General features: G+C 32.0%; 1 protein-coding gene across 4 annotated transcripts in view; it reads right to left on the minus strand.

The window, feature by feature from the left end:
• Positions 1-4,033: 4,033 nt before the first annotated feature.
• The window catches only part of LOC123696404 (RING finger protein nhl-1), a 104,225-nt gene continuing 89,625 nt past the window's right edge, over positions 4,034-18,633 (minus strand). For all 4 annotated transcript variants that reach the window (XM_045642555.1, XM_045642552.1, XM_045642554.1 and 1 more), the window contains 4 exons: positions 16,862-17,002; positions 14,168-14,385; positions 5,277-5,492; positions 4,034-4,868 (listed from right to left, as the gene is read on the minus strand). In XM_045642555.1, the coding sequence (XP_045498511.1) occupies positions 5,279-5,492; positions 14,168-14,385; positions 16,862-17,002 (573 nt within the window). In that variant the 3' untranslated portion in view covers positions 4,034-4,868; positions 5,277-5,278. The remainder of the gene's footprint in view (positions 4,869-5,276; positions 5,493-14,167; positions 14,386-16,861; positions 17,003-18,633) is intronic.

Here is an 18,633-nt window from a genome sequence, read left to right on the forward strand (position 1 = left end):
GGCTATAGGCTATATATGATCACGCTAAGACCAACAAGAGCGGAGCAATGCGGGGGAAACAGCTAGTATGTTATAAATTCGAACATCTGAGTGTGTCAGTTATACGTTCATAGCACCAACCCACACCACCATCTAGACCACAGCACCAATTTTGATGTTTTTTTTTTTTAAACCTGCAAAGGCTTGAAATGAGCGATGACAGTTTCTGTATGTGGTCGTACGCTACGTGTACGTTCTTAAGAACGCATTGATTATAATCACAGTTATAATTCTATTCTTCTAAATATACCCACATAAATTCGAACATAATAAAAAATGTAAAAAATATGAATTATAATTTATAATTCACTCCAGAAGTCTACAATTGCATTGATATAAAAAATTATATTTTCATAAGTGAAGTCCCATGCCCCCTAGAGGGGTAAGGGCATTATACATCTGTTTCACTGATCGATTTTCTTTAGGGACAAGTAGGTGATCAGCCTTCTGTGTCCTACCAGACCGAGACATTTTTTTTCTTCGTCTCCACCGGGAATCGAACCCATGACCCCTCGGTGCTACGCTCACGCGTCAACCACTGTACCAATGAGGCGGTTTTCATAGCTTAAATACATTTTATATAGCATCGCTGTATATAGGAAACCAGTATACTTCCCAAGCTTTTTCATGACCGTGCGATGTCAAATATTGAATTTTTGAACGAATTTATTAGCTGAGACGTTGACACTGACGCTAACAAGGGTAGTTTTATTGTGTCACTAGCTGTGCTGCGCGGTTTCACCCGCAAATTCAAGTATATTGTGGTACTATGATGTTTAACCCATTGTATGAATTCCCGTGTCCCCTTATGGGTAATGGGGTAGATGCATTTCTCTGCTTCTGTTTCATTGCTTTTCTTAACCAACAAGTAAGTGATCCTACAGCCTCCCGTGTCCTGTCAGACCGAGACAAAATTTTTGTTAATCCACACCAGGAATCGAACCCAGGTCGCTCGGTTTAAGGAGGCCATTACTCATTTTACTGTAAAGATTCATCAAAAGCCATTCACTAGTCAAAACTAGTGAATGGATTTTGATGAAGACAAATCTTGACAGAGAAAAACACATACAAACATACATTCTCACAAACTTTCGCATTTATATTATTAGTAGGAGTTATAATCGAGAAATAATTGTTTCATTTGTGATATAATTATTATTGTGACGTTGAAAGGTAATTACAGATGGCTGGAGAAAGAAATTATTTTGTGCGAATTATCTATTATTAGATTATCCGAAAGAAAAAACATATAGGTACATATTATGTAGTTATTAATATTATACAGATGATTTTTTATAATAAGGTCTACGGGCAAAAGGAAGACACTGAATAAAAACTTCAGCCAGTATGTAGAGAATATGAAAAAGTTTAAGTCTTTGAAAAAATGGTCAAAGAAATAGTTTCATAATGGATGTGATTTTAATTACCTTGTCCTTGTTCTTATTGGATATTGTTTCTACATTATTGAACAATTTTAACAGAGGAGAAATAAATACCTTATATTTAGTACCTTATACCACAATATTTTGTATCATACTTACAGTAATAGCCAAACACAAAGCAATAGTAACAAATCAATTTTAATCATTTTTAAATTTCCTTTAAGGCGTTAATAGGGGCTAGCGACCTTGGCGACGATTTACTAGGCGGAATCGGGGGACCGGCGCGAATCTATCGTAGTAAAAGTACGTATAAAAATTATTTAAAAAGATATTTGGATATTGAATAAAAATTTAAAACAACCATGCCCTGTGTTTCAATTTCATAAACACACTGTAAAAACACTACAATAATTGACATTATATTGACTTAGCGTTTTGGTTTAAAGTACAAAAATCGACCTCAGTTCATGATTTTTTTCCAAAAAACCTGATTGTAAAATAAACAAATTAAAACAACCATGCCCTTTATCATATTCGAAACTTTAATATACATTTTTTTTAGATATGTACGTAAAGAATCTAAGAAGATAAACGGTTATAACTAGAGTTAATTTTCGGTATCAAAAGGGGATTCTACCCGATTCAGGCCTTAAAGATGTGCATAATAAATATTTCGCTAGGTATACGCATGAGCGTAGAGCCGCGTAGCACCATCCGCGTAGAACCATCAGCGTAGAGCGTAGGTCCTGGATTCGATTATCAGTGGACTTACAAAAAAAAAGTGTCTTGGTCTGGCAGGATACAGAAAGCTAATCATTTACTTGAGAAATTTTGAAAGGTGTGTTTCTAATCCCGCATTATGGTCGATTTTTCTATTCTTTAAAATGTATCATAAAGCATTTGAATGCTAGAAAACTTTATTATCACTTACAAGAAAATCCATCAGTGCAAGAGGTTTTAGCACTTACCATAATGATAAAAAAGGGGATAGTATGTGATAAATTATGATTAAAGAAAAATAAAACAACATTTTCTTAAACACATCGTTTTATTCAAATTAAAACAATACAAAAATTATTATTAAATCTGTATATCAATAAGATATTTAAGTACAATGCATTATTACAAAAAGCTTGAAACGTGTTTTTACAATAGTGTAGTGGGACCAAATATTACTATAAATTTTATTTAATGTCCTTAGAGACTAAGTGCTTAATACTTGTCACTTGCATCTAGAGAGATATTCAGTTCTTACTTTGTGCCATCTGCTATGATCTTAAAGACTTATTTTCTTTTGTGAGTTGGATGCACTTGAGAATTATAGTTGTACGTGGGTTGTACGAAATTCATTTAATTTAATTTGTCATTTTTACCACAATTAGGAAAATAAACTTTTTATTGTTTATTATATTCTAATTAATTTTTAATTAATTTTATGATTATTTTTTGTTGTTCCAATTTACGAATATTTTATAGAAATATTTGAGTCCCACTTTACAATTATGAGTGAAAATAATTAAATTTCCTTTTACAAACTTCAAATAAGAAAAAAAGTGGTAGCATTTAAAACTAGCAAATTAAGTGTTGTGTGTTTAAAAAGTTAGTGCGAGATTTGACCTGACCGCCAAATTAACTGATTATGCATAGTCATGGTCTTTCTGTTGTATGAAATCTCATGTTTTTTTGTTTACTTTTTGGCAAAATATTTGAGATAGTTAATTACTATTAAACATTGTAGTAAACGCTTTACTTAAGACTTGTTTAAAACAATAAAATTAACTACAATTGTAGAGCAATTAAAATAATAATTTGCTAATAAACTTTAAGTATATTACAATCTTTGGTTGTTATTACTAAAATGACTAGATTATGTTATATAAAACGATATAAAAGAAATGATACTAGAAAACACAATGCTCAGAATACAAAATTGTAACATTAACAGCTATTATAATGATACTAAGAAATGGTAATTATCAAAGTGGGGTATCAATAAATGCTAACAGTTATTAAAAAAAAAATATTTAAGACATACAAAATAATTCTTGTCATATAAAAGTAAGACCAGGCACCAGCAAATTAGAATCTCGTAAATATTCACGAAAATGTTTACAACCAAATTACTTTTTATACAGAGCATCTTCCCCGGATTAATTCTAGAACGTTATAGGTCACTGAACTTAATGAGTTAGTAGATATGTTATAGTCAAATCCCGAAAAACAATCTCTTCGCGGAAGGACTGGTTTATCTTAGGTTTGGCAAAAGCCATCGGTCAATCCTCCAAATACATTTGAATTTCAGCCTTTGACTGAAGTCAGCAGCAGTCTCGGGCGTAAGACGCCTCAGCTAGATAACGACTAACGTTAATTGTTTAGTAAAAGACCCAAATATTACATTTATTTATGCTTTGACAAAATCATAATGCCAGACCTGCCCCTCTAGACAAGTGGCCTTCTATTAGCGTAACGTTTGATAGAATAGATTATGAATGTATAAGATTGACGTAAGCTGTCGATACATTTATCTACAGCTTATGTCAATCTCATACATTCATAATCTATTCTATCAAACGTTACGCTAAACGAAAGCCACTTGTCTAACCCCTCTGAGGCTTGACCAGTCCAACCTAGGAGTGCCCGATCTTCGAGGTTTGACTATAACAAAATACAAAGGAAATTAACAAAATGATATTTAACTTGATGAAATTTCCCTTCCGGATTAAGGCTGTTCAAAATCCCTTTTAATTAAGCTGAAAGATTTTATCGGACGTTAATTTAAGATTCGATATCAAATTGCCAATTAAGTGGAGATACTTCAATGGGTTTGGATTACAATAAAATTTTATATTTGCGCAGAGAGAAACTAAAGCGTATCTGTAGTGTTAATTAATTTTTCCATGTTATAGGGTAAATGCTACTATATCGACCAGTTTTAGCCGTAACATGAGCAAGCTAATTATTATATTTTTAATTGTAAGTTCTTTGCAAGATGTATTTTTCACGAATGAATATAATAAATAGAAAAGGACAGATGGACAAATTACGTATATTTAAATAATTCAATTTCACAAAGCTTCCAGATTCTATACAAATTTGAGTTTTCCCTTTTACTTAACTTTATTAACTGTAACGAATTATTGTTTTGTCATTTTCTCTTACAGCAAATATTGTAAGAGTGAAAGAGATATTGACAAGATTTTATTAAATAAGACGTAAATTGATCATAATCAAATATGCTCTGAATTTTAAATATTTATTGTAATAGTAGAATTTCAAAGCTCAGAAGGCGTTATATTAGAAGAACATAATAAAATGAAAACATATGAAAATATTAAAAGGACGGCACAACAAGGCTTGAGAATAAAATAAGGTCTTTGACCTTTATTTAAAAAGCATATAAACACGTTAGATAACCGACTGTATTCTTGAATATAGAGTTCGGTGAATCTGAAAAAGAGAAAATTAGCAAATTATTACAAGCGCAATAATGACTTTGAAATAATATTTAAAAGCATGCATCTTTAACCTTAAGAAGAACAAGAGGGTTTTACAGGAGCTAATTAATAATTGATTTACATAAAATAAATATTATCACATGCCCAAAAATGTTTGGTATCTTATTTACTATTTTATGATTATGAAAGTGTGACTTCGATTTTCTTACTGGAAAAGTATTGTGTGATATCAATTAAATTTTTCTTATAGTCCCTATGAATTAACAACAAAATTAAAAATATATTAGTTATCTAGATAATCTACATTGAATAATTGGAATAAATGGTACATATAGGTTTGCTAAAATGCTAAGGAACACATATTATTATATGAATATCTATAAAAATGCATCAAAAATACCTTTAAAAAACTTGCACTCTGTGATTCTCCCGATCGCATACGATAATATTGCCATTGGACATGACAGCAATACCCTCGAGGCCCTTAAACTCTCCGTCCCCGGATCCCCAGGACCCGAAGGCCCGGAGAAAGGTCCCGTCGGGGTGGAAGATCTGGATCCTATTGTTCCCGGAATCCGCGACCACGATGTAGCCCTGGTCATCAACAGCAACGCCCCTGGAATGATTATTAATTATAAAGTAAAATATTGGGGTGGATATTTTGAAAGGACAGGAAAATATTCCTTTCGGTATGTAAATCTTGAAATAAATGGTGTGTATAGGTATATATAGGTATGTATTTTTTACAAAGTTCTGCAGCACCGTCAAGATGTTGCAAATGATTATTTTACGTAGTATATTTGAACAAACATGTCTATCTTCTTTACTTTAAACTATAGAAAATAAATTGTATAAATACTGTAGGTCTATTTAAATTAAACGGTATATTGTATGTTTAACTATACTAAGATTATAAAGCTGAAGAGTTTGTTTGTTTGAAAGCGCTAATCTCGGGAACTACTGGTCCGATTTGAAAAATTCTTTCGATGTTAGATAGGTAGCCCATTTAACGAGGAAGGCTATATATCATCACGCTAAGACCAACAGGATCGGATCAATGCGAGTGAAACCGCGGGGAACAGCTAGTCAGTTATAATTGTCCATCACTTCCTTAGGTACCATCAATTAAAATAAATGAATTGTATAAATACTAAACGCATTAAATATCTCTGGAATATTTAAAATCTAGTTAAACGTAACGAAGATTAGCCATAATTCTCCGGATAAGTAAAGGTTTAGGCAGGATTAAGGCGGCTGATCCCTTTTGAAAAAGGATTTTTCGAATCTTGTTAAAGACCTCCAGTTTACGGGAACATTTACTTGCGTTAATTGACATTAATGATTTAGTACACGGCTTCATTAAGATAGATAATTAAGGATTAGGAGCTACGTTTCTCCGTGTGTCCCCTAATTTTCTTGCTTCTCTGTTTTATATAGATCCAATTTCGATTTGTTTGTGTGCGTCTGATAGTGTTTATGTGTGTATTATCACGAATAAAGGCAGATGAAATCACCTGCATTATTATAATAAAGTAATCCGCGAAGCATTAACCCACCGTACAAAAACCCTCCTCTACAATGCTCAACAAAAATTAAAAGACAGTTACAAGTTTGTGTGGTGCAAGGCTGGTGTTGTGTACGCTAAAAAACTTGATGATAAAAGTCGGCCATTTATAATAAGATCTTTGTCCGATATAGAATCCTTGTTATCTAAGTAAGTAGGTAATACATTGTGTCATATTACCTATATATCTTGTATTCTACATCTAATATTAATAAGTAATAGGTATAACAAATAAAGCCTTAATTTTAAAATTTCTTTTTCAAGCATTAATGGCCAAAATAAATACATATAATCACTGTTTAGAAATATTTGATTGTACAACAGTCAATTCATTTATTAATTGTGTACCCTTTAACCAAATAAATTTTTTATGCTTGCATGTGAATATCAGATCTTTAATAAAGAATTATTCTAAACTACTAGTACTCATAAATTCTTGTAAGTGTCCGATTGATGTTATTGTTTTAACAGAAGTAGGTATCTCTCATTCAATTTGTAATTTATATAACATACCTGGTTATAAAATGCACACTGAGCTACGATCCAAACAAAAAGGAGGTGGAATAATAGTTTATGTTAAAACTTATCTTAAATTTACTACAATACCCATCAAAAATACTAGCTTTGAATCAATTATTGGTACTTTAATTACAGCCGATAACTACTCCGTAACACTATGTGCATTTTATAGACCACCTCAAACAAATAAGAACACTTTTGTGAACGAGCTATCTAATGTATTAGATAACAATAAGACATCCAATGTAATCATACTCGGGGACGCAAATATAGACTTAAAATCATACACTGCTATTAAAAACACTTATTTTGATATGTTGTCCGAGCACGGATTCTCAATGGGAATTTCAGATTATACTCGAATCGAAATGAAGTTAGACAAAATAACAAAGTCTTGTATCGACCATTTATTTACACGATTAACCACTATGAATCCGTGCACGGCCGTGGTCGATACCGTTCTGGCAGATCACCGAGTTCTTTTGTTAGCTTGTGAAAGTATTCGTACGCATCTTATACAGCGTGATTCCATAATTTGTAATAAAATGTTTTATGATAGTAAAATATTATTTGAGGAACTAAATAACATAGATTGGTCTGTAACAAAAAATATGTCCTGCCCTACAAACATTTACAATTTTATTCGATCCAACTTTAAATCTGCTTATGATATAAATCTTGTAAATATAAAAAACAAATTAATATCAAAAAAGTTAAACAACCGTGGATTAAACAATATATGATAAAAATGTGCGATGAACGCGATAAATTATTTAATAAATGGAAAAAAGACACATCAAATAAATGCCTCAGAGTAAAATATAATAAAATCCGCAATAAAATTAATAAAATATTTGAAATTAAACGAAATAAATATTATGAAAATGAAATAAAAATGAATACAAAAATCCCCGCAAACTCTGGCAAATCATAAATTCAATATGTGGTAGGGCTGCTCTGTCAATTGATGAATTTATTACCAATGCTTTTGATACAGAAAAAGAGACGTGCGCTGTCATCGCCAATAAATTTGCGAATGAATTCAGAAATGCAGTTAAAAAAATTTTACCTTCCTGTCCGAATAATCTTCTATATGATAAACATTACATCAGACCAACCAACGTTAGCTTCTATTTTAAAAAAGCCAACCCTAAAACTATAAAAAAGATTATTTTGAATCTTAATAGCCGAAAGGCGCCTGGTAGCGATGGCATTAGAGTAATAGACGTTAAAAGTATCTCAAGTAAAATAGCAACTGCCATTTCACATCTTATCAACACTAGTTTTCTGTCAGGAATATATCCTAATGAGTTGAAGCAAAGCTGCGTTCGTCCTATAAATAAAAAAGGAAAACAAGCCGACGTAACCAACTATCGACCAATATCCCTTTTGTCGTCTATAGATAAAATCATTGAGAAATTTATAAGTGATCAAATACACTTGTTCTATTCTAAAAATAACGTAATCTGTAATAATCAATATGGTTTTCAACCACGTAAAAGCACCACTTCTCTTCTTTCAGATTTTTCGGACACCGTGAACATTCACCTGGATAACAAAAAACATGTTTTAGCTCTTTTCATAGACTTTTCTAGGGCTTTTGACACCTTAAATCATAAGTGCCTTATGACAAAGTTAGAGTCCTCTGGGATCAGGGGTCCTATGTTAAAATGGTGCGAAAACTACGTCAATGATCGATCTTTCTACGTAAAAATCGACGATTCTGTGAGTCGTGTGTTACCTGTTACTGAAGGAACAGCCCAAGGGTCGGTGATCGGTCCCCTCCATTTTATCACTTACGTAAATGACATGAATAACGTTCTTAAGCACTGCACTTCCTACCAATATGCGGATGATACTTGTTTGCTAGTTGCAAATCATAATGTTGAAAATGCGCTTGTTAATCTACAACAGGATTTTGATCGTATAAATAAATGGTGCCACGATAATGGTCTTGTTCTTAATGCAGATAAAACCAAATTAGTACATATTCGCTCTCCGTACAATAAAACATTGTTCGATGCAAACAATGTGATAGTTGCTCATAATCATTATTGTTTGCATCAACATAATGTGCGTAATTGTAATTGTCCTAAAATCGAAACTGTAAGTAGTCACACGTATCTGGGACTTATAATTGACAGTAAGTTTAACTGGCAGCCACATATCAGCTCTGTTTGTGATCGACTCCGAGCTATTCTAGCTAATATAAAAATTATTAAAAACAAAATGCCTTTCAAAATTTTGCTAATGATATATAACGCCCTAGTCAATAATGTTATAAGCTACGGTATAAGTAGCTACGCCCGAACCTTTAAAAGCTATTTGAAGAACATTGAATCACTACAACTAAGAATATTAAAACAAATAGTATCTCCTAAGATAAAAACATTATGTAAAGATAGTAATGAAAATCTCTTTCACCATTGTAAAGTTTTGCCGGTAGAATCTTTGTTCCATTACACTATATTAAAAGAACAATTCTTTAACTTTGACCTGCAGAAAAAACTTGATAACGTAATCATTACCCGTCAACAAACCAACCAACGCTTAATCATTCCAAAAATAACTAACATTTACGGTAAAAGAACAACTCGTTATTTAGTTCCTCAATTATTAAATAATCTTGATTTGAACTTTAAAAAAACCATAAATAATAATAATGTTAAATCTAAATTAAAATTGCATTTTGTAAACAACCTGTATAATGTGGCATAATTATTGTATCTAACTTGTCGCGAGCACACGAGCACGCTGTGCATTGAATTTTGTCGTGGATGGATTGCTTTGCATGCCGGACAAATCTTCGTGGTTTTTGGCATGTTCAATTAAAATGTATTTATTCTTTTATTGATAAATAAATTAAAAAAAAAAAAAATAATAATAAACCATTAGACAATATACATAAAGTTTTATGAAGTAAATTAAAAGCCCAAACAGGAAAAAAGTCACTTAAGCTCTCATAAAATATGAAATCCGCAGAAAGATACGTGTTTTGAAGTAACGCGAAACTTCTTAAGTACTACCTTACTTGTATAGTATCTAACTTCAAAAAGTCTAAGACTAGTCTGATAAAAACTCTTACACTTGTAGCGTATACGTTCGAGAGATCAGACCTGAATTTAAAAGGCCAACGTATCACGTAAGATCCGAAGTAGGTATTAGAGTTTTTAAGTTATTGCATAGCTTCTATCGCGGGCCTTGAGCACGGGGTTCGAATTGAGAAATTCCGTAACGAAAAACCTCACGCTCCCCACTCCGACGGGCTCGGAGGTGTCGTCTTTTTTTTACAAATGTTCCTATCGGAGTGAACTCAAATCTAGAGTACGTGATTTTTTATTTATTTTTTTGTTTATTTAGATAAATAATATAATTTATGGAAGGAATTCAATAGGCTGGTATAACTAAAATGGTAATGTATTTGAATCTATGCGAAGAATTGGTAATAAAAAGTCCATAGGAACTGTAGAGAACTATTGAAAAAATATTTTAAGTTTCTGATTTACAGTGTAGAGTTGAATGTATTATTGATCCTTGACCTATAATTTAAATCGAATATCCTTGATGAATCTATTTCTTTTTGTGACATATATAAATATTTTCCTTATTTGTTAACTTATAAGATTTCATCGTCATTCGTTTCGATTATTAATAAAAAATGATCATTCGCAATAACATTATCGATATGAAGACTTAGAAAACCCTCAAATTTACCTATAATAACCGTTAGAAATAGGGAGACATTTTCTTTGTTGAAGCATTTAACGCGTTAAATATTAATATCGCGAGAAGCAAAGCCACAGATAATAAAATGAACTAGATGTGAATTAAGTTTTGAATATAACTTCTTTATCGGGGTTGGAAAAAATTTAGTGCAACATTTTTTCGTTACGCGTGACATTTTTCCGTTACGCGCCATCTTTTTCTTATCCCTATCACCCGTGATTTCACGTATAGGTTGCATATAGTAAATTATTTTTTGAAAAATAAGGTCAAAAAGAAGTTTCACTTCTTACGTGTGTACACTAGTACACGCACACATTCTTTTTCAAGCAGAAACGATTAATCGATGGTAGATGAAATTTACAAGACAAAGTTTATATAGTATTTTAGTTAACACAATATAAGATACTATGAGGTATGTTATGTTTGATTAAAAGGTGCTCGTAAGAAGTACCACAGCTCTACTATCATCTGTTGTGTTGTGACGCGTCGTCTTGAGTTCAGCTGATATGTTGTGTTGTGATACGTTGTTTTGTGTTATGTCGTGTCGTTTTATGTTCCATTGATTTTTTTTATTAACCAACTTCAAAAAAAAGGAGGAGGTTATCAATTCGGCCGGTTTTTTTATGTATGTACACCGATTACTCCGAGGTTTCTGAACCGATTTACGTGATTCTTTTTTTGTTCGATGCGGGATGGTGTCGAATTTGTCTCATAAAAATTTTATTCGGTTAGGCTTAGTAATTTTTATTTTATGAGCATTTTTGTCTGTATTTGTAAAAGTTGCAAACGTGCAAGTTTGAAGTCGGTTGTTTTTAACGCAGTTATAATAACTCCACTTGTTTATCCTTACCACATCCAGTACACAACACTCCACACCATACAGACACACGCCATATCGATTTCTCGTTAGCAATCACCAATTGAGAGGTAACTTTAAGGGCCTTGGAAAGTATAAGCCTATTATCATACCGCCACTAAGACCTTCCAAATGGAATTTTGATATACATAATGATGACGGAATTTCACCGTCATGTTCAATTTGGAGGAGTGACCTGGATGGGCGTATGCAAGAGTGAAGATGTTTTAAATTAATAGGAAAAGTTTTTAATGAAAGTTTGAGTATGAAAGATTCATGCGTATAGATTGAGATGTTGCTTGGTGGAAAATATCAATGGATAATTAGCATTACTATTGAGCTAAAAATATTTCTTCAAATAAACTAGTTGTGATACATACGATTATTATTTTCTATTTCGTTCTTCATCAATTCATCGTTATTTACTCTAGACTGCGTCATTTTTTAATAATGGAGATAAACTGTTAGATTTATATTAGTGCTCTATATAAATAAATATGATTCAATACAAACCTATTTTACAGGTAAATATTTAATTTTTTGAAACGATTTCTGAGAATTGTCACACTATTGTTAGGCGTGATCTGCGGTTTGATTTAGGTTCAGAACGTGGATAGACTTCTAGATTCCTCGTAATGCCTAGACCTAACATTGAATAGTGTTATAGAAGGTTCATAGTCACTCTGAGATCTTTGTAGTTTGAATGGATCGTGACTTCCGTGGTAATGGCTTTTTATCGCAAATTCTGTTTCAAACTCTTCATACTAACATTAAATTTTTACAAAAACAAAAGCTTAGTATTTTGTCATGTAAAATAAATATTTTTAAACTTACAACAGTTTTCTGTATCAAATTATACAGAAGACTGTTTTGAGACTAATTTTGTCTTTCTAAGAATTCGTCATGCGTGGATATTGTTATGGTGGTAATATTTACCTCCATTAGGTAACACGATAGGAGTTTAATAAACGATTGTTTAATACTCAATCTTATGAATATAGCATATAGCACAGATAGAAGTTAAAAAGAATCACGTGAATCGGTTCAGAAACCTCAGCGTAATCGGTGTACATACATAAAAAAACACGCCGGCCGAATTGATTGATCCTCCTTTTTTTAAAGTCGGCTAAAAATAGAATTATTTTTTTTACAATACAATAAAACGTGTGTAAAATACAATACAAAACTTGATAATAACACTCGCGCAATCAAAGCAAAGATAACATTATCTAAAAAGCTAAAATTAAGAGTCGTAGGCTCATTCATACGTTTTCAGTACACTTTAAATTTGATAAAAACAAAAGTGTTGCAGTTACATTCATACTAAACACCGTCAGTTTTCAATCTCTTTAATGCATGTAACGTCATGTGACCTGTAAACTGGAGACACTATTTCTGAATAAAATATGCTTTGGACAAAATTGGTTTCACGATTTATGCTGACATCGTTCTTGACCGCTTTAAAGTTTAAAATTTGTTTGCTTTCCTTTGGATTTGTGGTTCGCTATGAATTCATAAAATATTGTCATACGTTTATTACAGTGTGCGCAAGTGTAGTCTGGTTTTAAATTGAGGATGGTTATGGGACATTTATCATCAAAATTTAACATGCAGTCTATTGGACGCCCCATTTTTCGACAGGATTTTGTACAAACCTCTTATAAGTTGGCTTTTGATATTGATTTTGCATTATATTTTTCAATTTGCATGATTGAAATAAACTTTTCTGTAAAGTTAATTACTTGCATTAAGGAAAAATTGAAGAAGGCACTTAATAGATGAAAGTAGTAAAATAGAATGTGGATGTAAAACTCGGTCAATAAATCTATTTTGCGTATTAAGTTTTTCTTGCGAATGTCACTGTTTTCCTGCTTCTGAAGAAATCGTGCGTGTAAACTAATAGCACAGAAATATCACCGAGAAATAAGTCAGAAAACGAACATATTTATGGGAACGTGAGTTGCTTACGGAATAAAACTACGAGTTTCATGCCTTATGTTACTGCTGTGTTCGTACAAAATAGCAAGATTTACCTATGCCGTACCTACTGGGAAATATATCGTGGAAGTATGTTACAAAGGTTGATTGTGGAAGAGACTTTTCTTATTACATTTACATAAATATCCAGTTGTGTATATTTTCAAATAGATATGTTTTATCTTCTTATGTTTGAAGGCCAATTATAATCTGTGAGTGAACGTGTAAAATCTCCTTAAATGCAAAAGAAGCGAGCTCATAGATAAGATGAAAATATATATATTTTTTTCAATTTAAATATAGATTTAAATCAGTATATCAGTATATGAAGATAAGTATACGTGAAGAAACTAGCAGAACCAAATTTCAAGAACTTTAATATGGTTTGAAAATTTAAACCAAAACCACCAAGTCTCGCTCGATCAACATGCTACGTGCAATAATTGAATATTCCATAAAATCTAATAACTATATAGGTATCAAAACATCTAAATAGGTGATAAACATACCAAAAACACATTTAAAAACAAACTTTTTTTTTAATTATACGAAAACAATGACAGGACAAAAGAGGCTTCTTCTTCTTGTCCGTAAAAAAATATCAATCAGATTGATATTAACACATCGATAAGTCAGGTTTATAACATACCTCGGGAACTTGAACTGCCCATCCTCCGAGCCTTCCTCTCCGAACGAGGACAGCACTCTGCCATTCACGTCGAACACCTGGATCCTATGGTTGTTGGAGTCGGAGACCAGGACCCTGTTGGTGCTGGAGACGGCGATGTAGTGCGGGTGCTCCAGCTGGCCCAGCTTGGAGCCGAATGAGCCGAACTTGCCGACAAATGTGCCGTCGGATTGGAATACCTAGAAAGTTAGATGAGGTAAATAGGTTTGAATACCTAGAAGTATATGTTTCTTTCTTGTTAAATGTATTGTAATGGGATTTTTTTTTTCAAATTCAAATTATATTTATTTGCAAGAATGTAGTTACAGATTCTAGATGTTTTAATTACAATGTTATGTGGCTAATACATTCTACCCATTGATTGGGTGTGCAAATATTAAAAAAGAAAGTTAATTAGTCTAATTATTTAAATGTACACACAATTCAATTTTCACAATTACACGAACGCACTACGATTTACACGATTTACACTACACACTTCACTTATCACACACAATTCAGTTTACACTACTTCAAAGTCATAAATTCTTCAATGTCATAAAATTTTCCTGTTCTTATTAATTTTATTTTTATATATGTACTTAAAAATTAACTGGTTTAACGTTTTGCATGCTGTGTTTGCCAGTAAGTGTTTGTTACATCTAATATGTAATATGTATTACACGATTCATACATATTTAATTATTTATACAAACGAGTATATTATGTTTTTATTTAAATTATTTAATGTTAATCTAAATATCATAGAATGTACACGAATGTAAAAATTATAGAAATAGGTACTATCTTATTAAAATAGATAATTTCAACTCATGAATTTTTTGGTAAGTACATAATATTATAATAAGAAGTGACAGAGTTTACTTCTTTAAAAACTTAATAGCATTATTTTCTTAAAGTAATATATAATTCTATTGAATAATCCTTTCATTTAATAAAAATTAAACCATTCAAATGAATATTTACCAAACACAACGAATGAATTGGATATTTATTTCCATTTGAATAAATCCCAGCCAAAAACAAGGCTAATGCAAATAAATGAAAATTACCGAGGATTCGCTAATATTCAGTAATTCATAGACAATTTGTTAAATCCGCCATACTGTTATATTCTATACGTTGTTAAATGAAATAACTAATATGCTAAATACAAAGCGTGTTTGAACAAATTCATTATGAGCTTTTAATATTAAATTATGCAAGCTAATAACTTGAAATCGGTTGTTTAATTAAATTGTTGTATCGATAAGTTTATAATAATGTTATGCCGACAATATATTTTATCATTTATTGACTTCTAACGAATATTATGAAGAAATGTGTTTTTAATTATTTTTTAAATTATTTTAATAAGGCCCATTTCTGCATTGAGAATTCATTTAATTAAGATTTGAAAAAGCAACACAAGAAAATATTTGCATTGAAAAAATTTATCATGCAAGACGTTTTCCAGTAGTTTAATCTATTTTTATTCCCAAACTAGCGGTCCGCCCAGGCTTCGCCCGTGGTACATATTCACGTTTTCTCTACATAAGAACCATCTTCGAACTTCAAGGAATATAATAAAAAAAGAATTAACGAAATCGGTTCAGCCGTTCTCAAGTTATGCGCTTACCAACACATTTTGGGATTCATTTTTATATTATAGATGTAGGCATCTAGGTATATTAATTACTATTGCATAAAGAAATTATACTAGATTAGAAAAACCTGAATGCATGAATGATGATATAATGAGTAAGTATCCTTATCAAAGTTATTTAGCCGTGTCCACGAGGCCAGATATCACATATACAGTTAATTATCTTAGTCAATTTAACACTAATTATGATAGTGAACACTGGAAGGCTGCTAAGCGTGTTTTGAGGTATTTGAAAGGGACAATTGATTATGGATTAATGTATGAAAGAACAGGTTTACCATTATTTGGTGTGGTAGATGCTGATTGGGGTTCAAATACAGTTGATAACCGTAGGTCATATTCTGGATATGCCTTTATTTTTGCAGGTGCTCCTATCAGTTGGCAAGCATCAAATCAAAGGACAATTGCTTTATCAAGTACGGAAGCGGAATACATGGCTCTCTCTGAGGCAACAAAGGAAGCCATGTATTTACAAGACATGTTTGGGAATTTGTGTGTTGAGTGTGAGTGTATTACATTATTTAATGATAACCAGGGTGCAATTAAACTTGCACAAACCCGACATTACCACCCTCGTACGAAACATATTGCTGTTAGACATCATTTTATTAGAGATGCGTGTGAGGAAGGTCTGGTGTGTTTAAAATTCTTGTCCACAGATCAAATGCCTGCTGATGTGTTGACCAAGGGCCTTAGTAGAAGAAAGCATTTTGAATGTATCAATAACCTTGGAGTTGTGGACATTTTTAAGGAAGGTGCACTCGCGACTTCGAGGGGAGGTGTTCGTGTGTGAAACGAAGTTCGCGCGTCATTTACAGATTGAAAATAGTTTTATTATCTGTGCTTGCGAAGCGTATAGCTCGCGCTTTACTTTTTTCCTTGTATTACATTCAATTCAATATGGCTGTCGCCTGTCGATTGTGATACGGATACGATTAAACGATGTGAATAAGTCTGCGTTTTAATTCTCTGCCCAACACTAACATAAATTGTAGTAAAATAATACATACCTGTACTCTATGGTTTTCCTTGTCACAAACGTAAATAAATCCGAGAGCGTCCGTGGTTATGCCCCACGGGTAGTTAAATTTGCCGTCTCCTGTACCCTGGCTGCCGAATGATCTTAAGAAACGACCAGCTGGATCGAAGACCTGGGAAAAATTGTATCGATAAATATATGGAACAAAATGTATGGAGTTGATGTTGTGTATACAAAGTTTTATCACGGATTTATGGCCTGTTTCTGCTACGATTTTTGGGATAAAAACGTAGTTATTGTTGGGAAATCTATCTAATTCATCAAAGTCGTCACTGTTTGCTTGGAATCACAACACCAGAAAACGATAATTTTTTTTTTGTTTTTAATTTGTGTGTGTGTTCTTTTGCATATTATTTGTGGGCATGTAGGTAGTATTCATTTTTTTAAAGTTGATGATGACAAAAAATTACTTTTTAACATGATTTTTCAACAACACTGCTCCCAGTAACAATCAAACAAACAAGCAAGACGGAACACCAAGTAATTTCAATTACGGCGATATGAATACAAGATGTCTTTTGGGAAATGAATAGACTGTAACGCGATCACTCGAGTTCAGTCTACTGGGATTTGCGGGCATTAAGCTGTTTCATACTGGCTTGTGATGTGGCGATTTCGTTCGTGAGCTTGCGTTTTTGTTGCATTAGTGAGTTGCAATCTTTAACTACCATATAGCTTACTGGTAGAAAACTGAGTTCCATTCCTTGTAATAGCTTACTGGTAGAAATTGCAGTCAACTTAAACTACTTAAAACAACGCAATTTGTTTGCAAAAATTATTACGAAATTGAGGGCCAGGTGAATATTAAAGCTATGGAAATTACAAAGATACGTATTTACTAAGCGAGGAAAACCACAGCAACGAGCTAGCTTAGATAGCGCCTTTGTTGTTTTTTTGCTGCTTTTCGACGGTAAAAGCGCCTTCCTTTAGGTTGGAAAAACTAGCGTTCCGTCTGAAACACCTTTAGATCTCTTAATAACTCTGAATATTATAATAATTTGAAGATAGTAAATTAAAGTGAACATTTCAAATTTTATTAATTCAGGAAATACGAAGCTCATTCGCGCTTCTTGAATTACTTTGATTATAATAATTAAAATAATCGACCTTTGACCTAATTTAAAATGTCTGAATAGCAAAGTTTATATTTAAATGAACGAAATTAATAAGGATAAACCACCTTTTTGTAAGAATATAGTAAGCTAGCCATAAAAATTTGTTCCTAAAAAATTGCAACAAAAATATTTTCTTAAAATTAACGTTTGAACTATTTTATAGCATTTATTATTTTTATTGATGCTCTATATAAGCTTGAAAATTATTATAACCATCATAAAATTTATCGAATAAGCATGCACATTCTATCACTTTCTAGTGTTGTTTATAATAATAATAAATACCTAAAAATATTTAAAATATTTATGAGTAATTTAAGTTTGAAGCTGCTCACTACAGCGGGAATTTTCGGACAATACTCTATAATTTATTAATAGATAAAAGGTCATCTTCTGGTAAGAGTTTATTATTACTTAAAATCTTCCCTCTAACGGGTTTTTGTTAAAATGCAGACAAGAGCAATAAGTAAAATTGAAACACGTTCCCAAAAATACATTCCTTCTATTCACAATATGAAGTTTTCTTTGTACTGGTCGAAAATGAAATATTTCAAGATCTATTGTGTTGGGAAATGCATACATAATCAGTATTCGTATGAGATAGCGGTGCACTTTTGTTTGAATTCAG

Source organism: Colias croceus, chromosome 12 (genome assembly GCF_905220415.1).
Source record: "Colias croceus chromosome 12, ilColCroc2.1".
NCBI lineage: Eukaryota > Metazoa > Arthropoda > Insecta > Lepidoptera > Pieridae > Colias > Colias croceus.